The sequence below is a fragment of the Cricetulus griseus genome, unplaced genomic scaffold, assembly GCF_003668045.3.
Source record: "Cricetulus griseus strain 17A/GY unplaced genomic scaffold, alternate assembly CriGri-PICRH-1.0 unplaced_scaffold_67, whole genome shotgun sequence".
Taxonomy (NCBI): Eukaryota; Metazoa; Chordata; class Mammalia; order Rodentia; family Cricetidae; genus Cricetulus; species Cricetulus griseus.
Window position 1 is genome coordinate 411 of NW_023277407.1, and position 13319 is coordinate 13729.

General features: G+C 44.9%; 1 protein-coding gene across 3 annotated transcripts; it reads left to right on the forward strand.

Moving 5' to 3' along the window:
* The first annotated feature begins 11051 nt into the window (after positions 1 to 11051).
* LOC118239825 (GTPase KRas-like) lies at positions 11052 to 11764 on the forward strand. Of its 3 annotated transcripts, none has more exons than XM_035453904.1 (2): positions 11052 to 11587; positions 11715 to 11764. In XM_035453904.1, the coding sequence occupies exons 1-2, from the start codon at positions 11074 to 11076 to the stop codon at positions 11762 to 11764; spliced, it is 564 nt and encodes a 187-aa protein (XP_035309795.1). In that variant the 5' UTR covers positions 11052 to 11073. The 3 variants fall into 3 exon arrangements, with proteins under 3 accessions (XP_035309795.1, XP_035309796.1, XP_035309794.1); XM_035453905.1 differs by lacking the exon at positions 11715 to 11764 and adding an exon at positions 11647 to 11680 and having other exon boundaries at positions 11052 to 11522; XM_035453903.1 differs by lacking the exon at positions 11715 to 11764 and having other exon boundaries at positions 11052 to 11660.
* The last annotated feature ends 1555 nt before the right edge of the window (positions 11765 to 13319 follow it).

Sequence of the window (13319 nt, forward strand, 5' to 3'; positions counted from 1 at the left end):
AACTACTAACTGGGTGCTGGAAACCAAACTTGGCTCCTCAAGAAGAGAAGTCTTAACCACTGAGTCATCTCTCCAGCTCCTGCTTTGGGGATCTGGGTTTCTGGGATCTCTTACTATACTTTCTCCCTACTCAGGCTCACCCTGCTTAGAGGCAGAATCCCTGCAGTGCTACTCTGTCCCTGTCTACTCCCCCACCCCATCTCCCCAGACAGGTTTTGTCTGTGTAGCCCTGGCTGTCCTGGAACTCAGTCTGTAGTACAGGCTGACTTTGAACTCAGAAATCAGCTTCCCTCTGCTGGGATTACAGATGTGAGCCACCATGTCTACACTTCAAAACCCAAGTGTTACCAAGCTGCAGGCATTGGACTCGCTGTTTAGAGATGTGTTTGTTGGGGACAGAGAAGCACTGGGGGCTGGAGCTTCCCTAGCTCTACTCTTCCAGACCAAATGTGACTCTAGACTAAAAAAACTGAGGAGCAATTTAACCAGAAAAGGAAGTCATTGACAATTGTCTTCACAAGTGCTAGGATTAAAGGCATGACACACCATTGTGCACTCTATGAGGGCTTTTTGAGATAGGCTGTTGATGCTGGAATTCCTGCCTACCAGAAGCACAGATCTTGTTTCTTCTAGGATTAGGGCATATGCCACTTCCAAGTGGTTTTCTGAATTTTTTTTTTTTTTTGTGTGTGTGTGTGTGTGTGTGTGTCAGAGGGAGCAGGTGGTAGAATCCTAGTAAATTGTCCAGGTTGTCCTGACTGCCTCTTGGGTGCTAACTGTAACAGCCACAACACTGGGCACATTTTACCTTTGTGCATGCTCACCATTTGGCCTGTGATTAATTCCCTGTATCAGGTCACTGCAACCATGCTGGTTCCTGTGATGTATGTGTCGACTTCATGCTTGGTGGCAGGCTCCTTAACATGTTTCTGCCATTTACCATTAGTGAGCATACTGTAGCCTGGAGCTTGCATGGATAAGGATATATATATATATATATATATATATATATATATATCTGCTCTTGAATGACCTGCCTTTGGTTCATAAAGGCACAAGCCATCATGCATGAGAGGTAAACATTTGTTCAGCCCAGATGTTAACCATTGGCATGCAATCTATATATCTCCTTAGGAGAGATTATGGTCCTGTGTTTCATGCATGCTAGCTAGGCAGCCAGTCTTCCAGCTGGTCTACATGTCCTGCCTTCTCCATGTATTAAGGCCTCATCTGTGTGAATAGCAGATACAAACATTCCTAGATCTTTCTAGGTATACTGCCTCTGGAAACTTGGTTTACATCTCCAGCCAAGTTAGTATATTTTGTGCTTCTGTTTTTTTCTAGTGTACAGTTTCCCAGTGTGATTACAATGTTGAGTTGTGAAGTAGGAAAACAAACAACTTTTTTTTTTTGGTTTTTCCAGACAGGGTTTCTCTGTGGCTTTGGATGCTGTCCTGGAACTAGCTCTTGTAGACCAGGTTGGTCTCTAACTCACAGACATCTGCCTGCCTCTGCCTCCAGAGTGCTGGTATTATAGGCTTGTTCCACCAACCCCCAGCTAAACAGACAAATTTCTAAGGAATTGGCTGGGCAGGGAAATATTACCCCCCTCCTTCATATATCTGCAAGGATTCTAGGTTACTGCTTGAATTGCCCCTGGAAACTGCAAATATTTGTGGGTCTAGAGAAGCACAGGCAAGCAGAGCTAAGAGGTGGAGGACAGCCAAGGTTACAGAAACACCTTGTCTCTAACATAATATACCCAACTCTTCAAAATAAGTGTCCTCTGCCCTTATTTTAATCTGTAGTTTCACACTTTGGCCAGTAGGTGGGAGTCTTGTTACAGTGACTGACTGAAATGTCCAGTACTCAGATTTTTGTTTCGTTCCAGGGCAGCCTTAACAGTTACACAGAGAAAAGCAAAAGTCACACACAAAGTAATGTCTCTCAAGTGCTGAATCACAACTGTCCGAGGGAACAAAAGTCCTGGTGCCCTCCATTCTGTTGCTATGAGTGTTTTTAACAACTGAGCCATTAGTCTAGCCACAACAATACAAATCTCCAGGGCAAGGGCAATGGAGATAACCAAGGAGAAAGGCTTTTTCTGTCATTTTTGGTACCAGGAGACCAGTGATCTCAAGGTGGCCTCAGACTTGTAGAAGTACTGTCCATCAGAGCCCAGAGATGGCTATGCTTCATCTTGACCCAAGGTCAGGGAGTTCAAAACTGTCCTTAGTCTTCCAAGCTTAAAGTCATAAGGTCTAAGGAATGGCTACTATAGGATGTTTGATCTTAGTCTTGAATGGCTTTACCTAAAAAACCACAGACTTGGTCTGAGGTGTGGTTACTCTTGACCCTCAAGGCCCACAGGGAGAAGTTGAGTCTCAGGTGTGGTTATCAAATGTTTGGTGGATTAAGGTAGAAATTGTGTTTGTTCCTTATACATGATAAAGAAGTCTTTTGCCATGTTCCCCTTTTGGTTGGGGTACTTATAAATGATCTAGAGTAAACTTGGGAAGTCCAGTATTCAGGCACTGGATTGCCCTGACTCTATCCTGTGTCTCTTTTTCTTAAGGGTATTTACCTGCCATTTCTCAATCTATTCACCCACTCAGGTATGAACCTGGCAAGTTAGCTGGATCCCACTGAAGCCTAACATGAATTGATTATGAGAACTGTGCAATTCAGAAACACAGGTAAATGCAAAATATTAAACATTTATTTTCAGTGTTGGAACTCACAGCTCTGGGGATGCTAGGAAAGCAGACACTCTACTGCCAAACCATCCTCCTAGCTCACATTTTCAGGTAGGGCCTCAATAAGTTTCCCAGGCTGCCCTTGAACATGGGATTCTCTTACTTCAGCTTCCTGTGAAGCTGGGATCCAGCTAGTGATTTTCTTTTTGTTTGTGCTTTTGCTCTTAATACTGTTCGCTATGGTGTTCTTTGGAGACCAAAGATCAACCTGTAGATGTTTTCCTTTCCACCTACCAGGGTTCTGATGCTGAAGCCTGTCATCAAGCTTGGCAGTAGATGCTATAACCTGCTGAGCCAGCACGCCAGCCCTTTTTTTTGTTTTAGGATGAGTATTTTGCACACATGCATGACTGAACCTCATATTGCAGTTCCAATGGAGATCACCAGGGGTGATTCAATCTCCTGTAACTGGAGTTGGATCCCCTGGAACAGGTTGTGAGCTGCAGAGTGGGATCTGGTAACTGGGACCTCTGCAAGAGCAACAAGTGCCCTAACCACAGAGCTATCTCTCCAGCCTCCTTACTCCCAATGTTCAGTTGCTTGTTGGAGACAGGGTCTCTCTGCTCTCTTGGCTGGTGTGGAATTGTTATGCCAAGTTCGTTAGAACCCAAAAAGAGACCACCAAGGAGCTGACTCACTGATGCAAATGAATGCCTCAGTTGTTATGGCTTTTTAAAGGAAACAGCGGCAAGAAGGGTGGTATGTGCCTTATCTGTTCAGGATTGGTTAAGAGTATGTGACTTGGGCTGGATGGTGGTGGCAGCAGCCTTGGCTGGATGGAATTCTTAGAGATCTACCTGCCTCTGCCTTCCATGTGGTGGCATCAAACTTGTTCCCAACCATTCCTGAATCCCGTTTTCTCCCCAAGAAATCAGGGTCCATCTCTCACCACAGGACTCGAAGTTTGCAGCTTGGATGTCTCAGCCTCCTGCACAGCATCCAGACACCTGTGTCCCCAGAGTGTTGTTGGTCACAAAATGCTCAGTCAGGGTCTGGTTGGTTTGCAGGATGGAAGAAATGTCCTCACCTGCTTTGGCTGTGAGGCCACAGCTATCCATCCTGCAGGGCACAAGCTGAGGTGGGTGAGGTGATCTTTTCAGGGAGTTGAGGTGAGGATTTTGCAGGTGACAGTGTTTAAAGGAAAGTGTCATGAGCCTATCCAGTGGTTGCTGGACACCTTCCTTAGTGAGTGGTGTAGCCCTCAGCAAATAGTGTCCCTGTCATATTCACACAGGTAATCCTAATTAAGTTCACTTGGTGGCCAGAGGCAGATGTATCTCTGAGTTCAAGGATACCCTAGTCTACAATGCTGACTTCTAATACAGTGCAGGCTACACAGAATAAGTAAACATTTAGGGGGCAGAAAAATAATGTAAGTTATAATAATGAGAGTTATTATAGTCTGGACCACCTTTGTGGTTTGAAGGCGAGGAACAATGATTTCCTTCTGTGGTTAAATTGCTCCTCATTTTTAGAATGGAGCCACATTTGGTCTCGAAGAGTAGAGTTAGGGAGTCCCCTGACCTCAGGGCTTGGAAGGACAGATATGGTGGCTTACATTGTAACCCCAGCAGAGGAAGGCTGATTTCTGAATTCCAGGATAGCCAGGGCTCCACACAGAAAACCCTGACTGGGGATAAATCAACGAGGGATATGTAGATACAGAGCAGCACTGTTGTGAAGCAGGGTGAGTCTGAGAGTTTAGCCAGTATAGTAACAGATAATAGAAACCTAATATTCCAATAGCAAGAGCTGGAGAGATGGCTCAGTGGTTAAGACTGCTCTTCTAGAGGAGCCAAGTTTGGTTCCTAAGTTTGGTTTAGTTGGTTCACATCATCCTGTAACTGATACTCCCGGGCATCTGATGCCATCTTCTGGCCTCTGTGCACACTGCAAGCCCAGAGTCACATACCCATAGATGAAAAGAACATGCCCAAATTAATAAATGCCTTATTCCCCAAGCAGATTCTAAACACCCCCAAGGTTTTTCGCCTGTGTATATGTGTGTGTATTTACGTATGTGTATGTATGTCTAATGGGGGGGCTGGTTTTTGGAGGATGGGGGAATCTTTTCTCTCTCTACTTATGTGGGGAGTTATGGCAGCATGGTGGCAGGAGCAGGAACCTGAGACACCACATTTTCTTTTTTTTTGAGAGAGGGTTTCTCTTTGTAACATTTGTTGCCTGTCCTGAAGCTTGCTGGCATGGAGCAGGGTGGCATGGAACTCACAGAGGTCCTCCTGCCTCTGCCTCTCAAGTGCTGGGATTGAAGGCTCCAGCCATCATTCCCTGGCTCAGTTATGTTTATGTGTTTCCGGCCTTTAGAATGAAAATAACCATCGTTGTTTTCTGTGCTGTTTTTTGAAGTAGCATCTCCCATATCCCACGATGGCCTGATAGTAGCTATAAAGCTGAGGCTGGCCTTAAAATTTCTACTTAAGCAGCCAGTGTGTAGTGGTTCATGACTCCATTAGCATCCCCACGCTACTCCTGTGGCCCTCCTCCTAAGCAAAACACTCACCACAGCTCCTGAAGTCTGCAGGCCACGTGCCTTAGGCCTTCCCCCAACAGCCGTAGGCCCCTGTCTCCCAAGTCGTTAAAGCTCATGTCCAGTTTTCAGAGGCAAGTGTTGACTTGGAGCACATGGGCAATCCCTGCACATGCATCTAAGCCCAGCTGGCAAATGCCCAACCTAGAGGAAGGGATGGCCAAGGTGAGTGTGTCCTATGCCTTTTGGTTAGGTCACCAGGGCTGGGCTTACATGCCAAATTCATATGCTGGGTGCAGGGTTATGGCCTTGCCCACCTTTGAGAGAGGCAAGGGGAGAAGCCAGAGAGGAAGGCAAGACAGAAGGCAAGGGCCAGGCAGCTCACAATTGGCTGAAACTCCAGTCCTAGGCAATCTAAACTTGTCTTCTGGACTCTGTGGGTACCAGACAAGAGCTTGGTCAAAAGCATACATGCAGGCAGAAAGGAACATCTGTCAAATTTTGTAATTTAAAAAAAAGAAGAAAGGGTGGGGCTGTGGTAGGGCACACATTTAACCCCACCACTCAAGAGGCAGCGGCAAGGGGATTGCTGTGAGTTCAAGCCCAGCTCTGGTCTACAGAGAAAGTTCCAGGACATCCAGGGCTGTTACACAGAGAAACCTTGATGGTTAATTGTTGCAGGAGCCCATTGTGGGTAGTATATCCCTGGGCCAGTAGGGCTGGGCTGTATAAAATCATCTAGCAGAGCAAGCCACAGGGAACCAACCAGTAAGCAGCAAATTTCTTTGGTTTCTTTACTGTTTCAATCTTCTGCCTTGGTTTCCCCCAGTGAGGAGCTATATAACTTGTAGGATAACAAAAACTCTTGATTCCTGAAGTCACCTTTGGTCATGTTGTTTATCACAGTAACAGAAAGCCAAGTAGAACAGAGGGTACACTTTGGTCAGTGTTTGTTCTGAGACCTGAAAGTTTAACAAATCTCCCCCGCCAGAAATTAAATATATATATATATATATATATATATATAATAGTATATATATATATATGTGTGTGTGGTGTGTGTGTGTGTGTGTGTGTGTGTATGTGTATGTATGTATGTATGTATGTATGTATGTATGTATGTATATGTGTATATATGTATGTATACAGTGTTCTGCTGGCATGTATGCCTGTGGGCCAGCAGAGGGCACAAGATCTCATTAGAAAAGGTTGTGAGCCATCATGTGGTCGCTGGGAATTGAAATCAGGACCTCTGGAAAAGCAGCCAGTGCTCTCAACAACTGAGCCATCTCTCCAGTACCTCCCCTGGAAACTAAATGTACAGCAGAACAGAAGAGCCGTTTCAGTGGTGTCAGTGATGTGTGTGTAAAGACCCCGTGGCAGGAAAAGTTGACATCAAATTTCTGTAGCTAGAGCTGGTGAGGAAATGAGTTGGCCTACAGCAGCCATGGACAGAGAAGAAAGGGCAAGCCTGCTGAATCAGGAACTACAGTCACCAGGGGGTCTGCAGTTTGCAGTCTGGGTGCCTGAGGCCCTCACACAGCAGAATCACCCTGGGATCACCAAGGTTGTTTAGGCCCAGTTCCAGCTCAGTCAGGGTCTGGTCCAGGCTGAGGCTGGAGGCCAGATCTTCACAGGCAGCCTAGCTGAGGTGGCAGATTTTCAGCCTGTGTAAAAGCCAGCTGGTAAGCATGATGGGGGATTTCCTGGGGACACAGAATCTATCCTCTGCCCCTGTCTCCAGAGTTCAGTGTTCTCTGGAAGCTGTGTGGAACACACCTGTGACACCCACCAGCACATGGTAGACAGAGGCACCAGGATGCTCCATTAGACTTGATTGGGTGTATAGTGAGGCTCTGGCTCAACAAGACAGGGGCTCTAGCTGTAGCTCAGTTGGAGGGCTCTTGCCTATTGTGTGCAAGGTCCTGGGTTTTATTCCCAGCACCCTCCCATCCCCCCAAAGAAAGCAAGCAACAAGCTGTTCAATGCCTGGCGATGGTGGAGCACACCTTTGATCCCAGCATCCAGGAGACAGAGACAAGACAGAGATCTCTGTGCATACAAGGCCATCCTGTGATACAGAGTGAATTCCAGAATATCCAGGGCTACACAGAGAAACCCTATCTAAAAAGTAAACAAATGAACAAACAAAAATACCTGTCCAAGGTGCCAATATGATGTTACAAGTATTTGGTTACATAAATATATTCAGGATTTTCAAATTGCATTTAAAAATTATTTTGTGTGAGTTGGGCATGGTGGCTCACACCTTTGATTCTAACACTGAGGAGGCAGATGCAGGCAGATTTCTGTGAGTTGGAGGTCAGCCTGGTCTACATATCAAATTCCAGGTTAGTCAGAGATATACAATGGGACGCTGTCTCAAAAATATTTCGTGGTCTATACCTGTGCACATGCACAGCAGCAAGTGCTCCTCAGCACAGAGCCATCCCTCCTCCAGCCCCTGTGGGTCTTTTCTAATTAATGCAGGAGCCCTTATGGGCATTGTTCCACGACAGCTTGCAAGAGTCTCTCCTTTCACAGTGTGGGAGCCAGGCAATAAACTCAGGTTGTCAGTACCTTTACCAGAGGAACCATCTCACCAGACCACGCAGGTACTTTCTAGTAAGACTGTTTATTGGCTAAAACAAACAAGACTGGCATATGTCTCAAGCCTTTGGTCCTAGAACTAATGATTATATATGTAGAGATCATGCTTTTCCTTCCTGAATAATGAATGGTTGAACTACCTCAGGGGGTTGAACTTTGTCACCAGCCTTGATAGCCAATGCCTTTATCTGCTGTGCTGCCACATTTTGCACCCCTGCTATCAAATCTCTGTCTCTGCTCTGTCTCTGTCTCTGTCTCTGTTTCTGTCTCTCTCTCTCTCTCACTCTCCCTCTCTCTCTTTGTGTAGAACAGGCTGGGCTCGAACTCGCAGAGATCAGCCAGCCTCTGCCTCCCGAGTGCTGGGACTACAGGCGTGCACCACCACCAACTGGCCTCTTTTTTCTAATTTTTAAAATTATTATTTTATTGGGTTGGAGAGATGGTTCAGCTATTAAGGGCACGGGTACCTCTTGCAGAGGACCCAGGTTCAATTCCCAATACTCACATGGCAGCTCACAGCTGTTATGGGATATTAGTTGAAGATTTCTTACATTCTTTTATGTTGCATTTGTTTAACACTGTTAAGCTGTATTTCTTTTCCGGCCCAACATGCCTGACTGGTCTAATAAAGGACTGAACTGTCAATAGCTAGGCAGGAGAGAGGGATAGACAGGGCTTGTGGACAGAGAGAATAATTAGAAGAAGAGGGAAAGGAAAAGGGAAAGAAGAGAAAAGGGGGAGAGAGAACACCAGGGGACAGCCACACAGCCATCAAAAGAGTAAGAAGGAAAGAAAGAGATAGAGAATAGAGAAAGGTAAAAAAACCAGAGGCACAAGGTAGATGGGATGTTTTATAAAAGTATTTATTTCTTCTGTGTATAGCATTCTCCCTGCATATGTGCCTGCCCTGCATACTAGGAGAGGGCACTGGAACACATTACAGATGGTTGTGAGCTACCATGTGGTTGCTGGGAATTGAACTCAGGACGTCTAAAGAACAGCCAGTTCTCTTAACCTCTGAGCCATTTCTCCAGTCCTTTTACATGGAATAACTATGGACAACCATCTGCAACTCCAGCTCCAAGGGACCCAGCACCCTCATACAAACATACATTCAGGCAAAACACCAAAGCTCACGAAATAAAAAGTACATAACATTTTAACTGAGCGGTGGTGGCACATGCCTTTAAACCCAGCACTTGGGAAGCAGAGGCAGGCAGAACTCCTTGAATTTGAGTCTAGCCAGGTCTACAGAGGTATATCCAGGACAGCTAAGGCTACACAGAGAAATCCTGTTGGGGACCTCTTTAGGGTCTACTGTTCTTCTTGTAACTAAGAGTGACCCACAGTGCCCTCAGGGTCCACTGTCTATCTTGTGACTAGGTGTTTACTTCCTAGTTCCCTGCTTCTGCATAGGCCTTTATGCAAGAATGCAAATTATCTGCCCATTGAGGGGGCCTTTGGCGGCATGGACCTTGATCTGAGTAAATTTACACTGGGGCTGCTATTTGTATATAAGCCTACTCACCTTTGAAATAAAAAGCCTTCTCTTTGCAAGAGTGACTGTCTAGGTTGTCTTTATGTAATCGTCAGATTCCCTTGCCCGAATCCATGAGAAGGTGGTAGAGCTGCCTATTACGACAATTAGAGTTCTCACCAAGATTTGGGAAAGAAGGGGAGACACTGAAGGATCACCTGGGAAGACTTGCCAGCATTAAAGTAAGGAACAGGTGTATTGAAGATGGGTGCAGCTAGTTCTTACTCTCTTATGGGGAACCAATTGGTCCAATTGTCCAATAAGCAGGGCACCAGTATTAAGTACAAGACAGCAACAGATGTTTTTAAAACTGTACATGAGTTCAGCCCTTGGTTTTTAATCTTTAGTATTGGTGATGGGGAGCAGGTGAGGATAGACCTGCAAAGGGCATTACACAGAGATGGGCCGAATGCCATACCAACTGTTACTTTTTCTCTGTGCCCTCTTGTCAAAGAAGCACCTCTTAGTAATACTGTGGAATTGAAAAAGCAGGTTAAGGAAGCCCAGGCTGCCTTCCACAGAGGCTCAGAACCTGTTAGGTCACTTCAAGCTTCTAATGAAACTTCCTTTGGGCCCTCTCCCTCATATTCAGGGGATTAGACTAAGGAAAGGGAAGAAATGGAAAGGTACGTTAAATTATAACATAAGCTAAAAAAATGTTCCCTTGAGTCTCATCCTCCTGCTCATAATTCTAGTGCTCTCTGTTTCCCTTTGGGCTTTCCTGAAAAGCAGAGTCGCCCAGTGATGTTCTCAATCATAGAGATAGTTGCTCCCCAAGGCCAGAATCAGAGAGAGCATTCCCCTCTTAATTTTAAGGATATTAAACAGCTGAAAGAGGCAGTTATGGCTTACAGGCCTCATGTGCCTTTTATTACTCTGACCATTTTTTAATTCTTTGTGGCCTTGAATTCCACACCCAGTGATTGGCAACAATTATGTCCAGCTGTGCTGTCCAGGGGAGATTATTTGATTTGGAGAGGTGAATTCCAACAGCTATGTAACCAAATGGTACAGCGCAACATGGCTGCCAGTTTCCCTGAAAAGAACTCAGAAATGCTTACTGGTACGGGAGCCTATGCAGACCTAGGTCAGCAAATTCTTTACGATCCAGCTGTATATGCACAGATCTCAGGACCTGCTTTCAGGCTGCATATTTGGGGATCCCGATAATGTCATGTCTATATTTAGAAAACTAGCTTTAAAAAATGCCAACAAGTATTGTAAAGAGGCTTTATCACCTCACAAGGCCAAAAGCCTCAATGATTACATTCGTATTTGTAGAGATATAGATGGACACCACATTATGGGACAAGTTATTGCTTCTGCTATGCACGGAAATAAGGTCAGTGAAGGAGCCAAACCTAAGACATGCTTGGTTGTGGCAAATGGGGTGCACCCTCGAAAGATTAGTCTTCAGCTGGACACCCTTCAAACTTTAAATGGTTTTCAGAGGTTTCTGGGTGATATTAATTGGATCAGACGTAGTTTAAAAATTACTACTGTTGCGATTCTGCAGGCAGCAGAATAGGAGGAGGAGGAAGACGGTGGCTCGGCCGTAGTCCGGCTCCCGTGCCATTTCGGACCCAGAGCGAGCGAGCAAGTGAGCAACTGAGAGGGCACAGGCCTAAAGGCTGCAGCGGTTGCCTGAGGCGGTGCACGCCGCGGGGAGAGGCCTGCTGAAAATGAGTGAATATAAACTTGTGGTTGTTGGAGCTGATGGCGTAGGCAAGAGTGCCTTGACGATACAGCTAATTCAGAATCACTTTGTGGATGTATATGATCCTACGATAGAGGACTCCTACAGGAAACAAGTAGTAATTGATGGAGAAACCTGTCTCTTGGACATTCTCGACACAGCAGGTCAAGAGGAGTACAGTGCAATGAGGGACCAGTACATGAGGACTGGGGAGGGCTTTCTTTGTGTATTTGCCATGAATAATACTAAATCATTTGAAGCTATTCACCATTATAGAGAACAAATTAAAAGAGCAAAAGACTCTGAAGATGTGCCTATGGTCCTAGTAGGGAATAAATGTGATTTGCCTTCTAGAACAGTAGACACAAATCAGGCTCAGGACTTAGCAGGAAGTTACGGGATTCCGTTTATTGAAACCTCAGCAAAGACAAGACAGAGAGTGGAGGATGCTTTTTATACATTGGTGAGAGAGATCCGACAGTACAGATTGAAAAAAATCAGCAAAGAAGAAAAGACTCCTGGCCGTGTGAAGAATAAAAAATGCATTGTAATGTAATCTGGGTGTTGATGATGCCTTCTATACATTAGTCTGAGAAATTCGAAATCATAAAGAAAAGATGAGCAAAGATGGTAAAAAGAAGAAAAAGAAGTCAAAAACAAAGTGTATAATTATGTAAATACAATTTGTACTTTTTTCTTAAGGCATACTCAAGTAAATTGGTAATTTTTGTACATTACACTAAATTATTAGCATTTGTTTTAGCATTACCTGATCCTATTTTTTTTCTGTTCTTGCAAACTTTCAGCTTTTATCTTAAATGCTTATTTTAAAATGACAGTGGAAACCTCTTTTCTCTAAGTGCCAGTATTCCCTGGCTTTTGGAATTCAACTAGCAATGCCTGTGGAAGAGACTTAAGACCTGAGACTGTCTTCCCAGAGTTTGGTGCCTGCAGTTGATTCCACACTAATGCTAATTCCCTTACCAGCTGTGAGCATTGTGTGACCCAGAGGAGTGAAGCTTTTGATCCATCTCTGCTCTGTTTCACCTAGTCATTGAGTGATTTAATTAGTAATTACAGCTGCACTGAGACCTAAGACTTTGGAATCACAGATTTATGGGCTTCCCTTGATTCACTTTTAGCATGTCCTAGAGTTTATCATCCTTCATAAGTGTAGTTAGACTGTTGAGTGTTGGGACCCAGCCCCCACAGGGTCTCTAAGAGTTGTTTTCCAGTATAACCACAGGTACCTCCTGTTTTCCTAACCTTGCCCCACTAGGATCATGATGCGAACCCTTTGACCTGGGAATTTGGAAGTTTGTATACAAGGCTGCTTCACAATAAAAGTGAGGAACATTCTCTCAGAAACAGAACCAGGCATCTTATGGTTCACACAAATCTCAAGGCTTTTGCCTGATACTCAGACTTAGTGGTGGCCAAAAGCAGCCACAAATTGAGGTCCAACTGAGAACAGGAAAGAAGGGGACCCTGAGAGATCACCCTCAGAATGCTGGCAAGCAAGCAAGGAGTTGTGAGGGTGGATTGCAAAAGGTACTAGAAAATAGGTACCTCAACTCCTAAGAGAGTTGGATTGGTATAGAGATCACAGTCAATCACACAGAGAAAGTTTAAAGAGTCAAGGTACTGGTAAGATTTCATTTTAACAGTGGATTAAGCAATAATGTTAAGAAAATTATTAAAGAAATCCGGGAAATCTGCCTCTGAGGAATTACTCCTCCATGAACTGCTCCAGTCAGACAAAACTGATGTGGTGTGTACAGGCTGGCTGGAGAAATCAGTTCCTGAGAAAAACTTGGGGCACTATGCTTGGAAGAAATTCTGGTTCATCCTGCGGAGCGGTGAGATGTGTGGTGACCCAGATGTTCTAGAATACTATAAGAATGAACACTGCAAGAAACCCCTGGGGATCATCAACCTAAACTTCTGTACGCAGTTGGATGTAGCCCTGACCTTCAACAAACAAGAGCTCCCAAAAAGGTTCATGTTTGATATCATTATCAATGAGCACACTTTTACATGGTGGCTGAGACAGAGGCTGACAGGAATAGGTGGGTCCAGAGCATCTGTCAGATCTGCAGCTTCAGTCAGACTAAAGAGAGCACTGACACCCTGAGAAACCTTTCTTTAGTCAGTCATAATCTCTGCTCTTCTCCAGCCGAATTCAGCAGCTCCAGTCAGCCCCTGCTCCAAGCAGGGTCTACAGCAGATAGT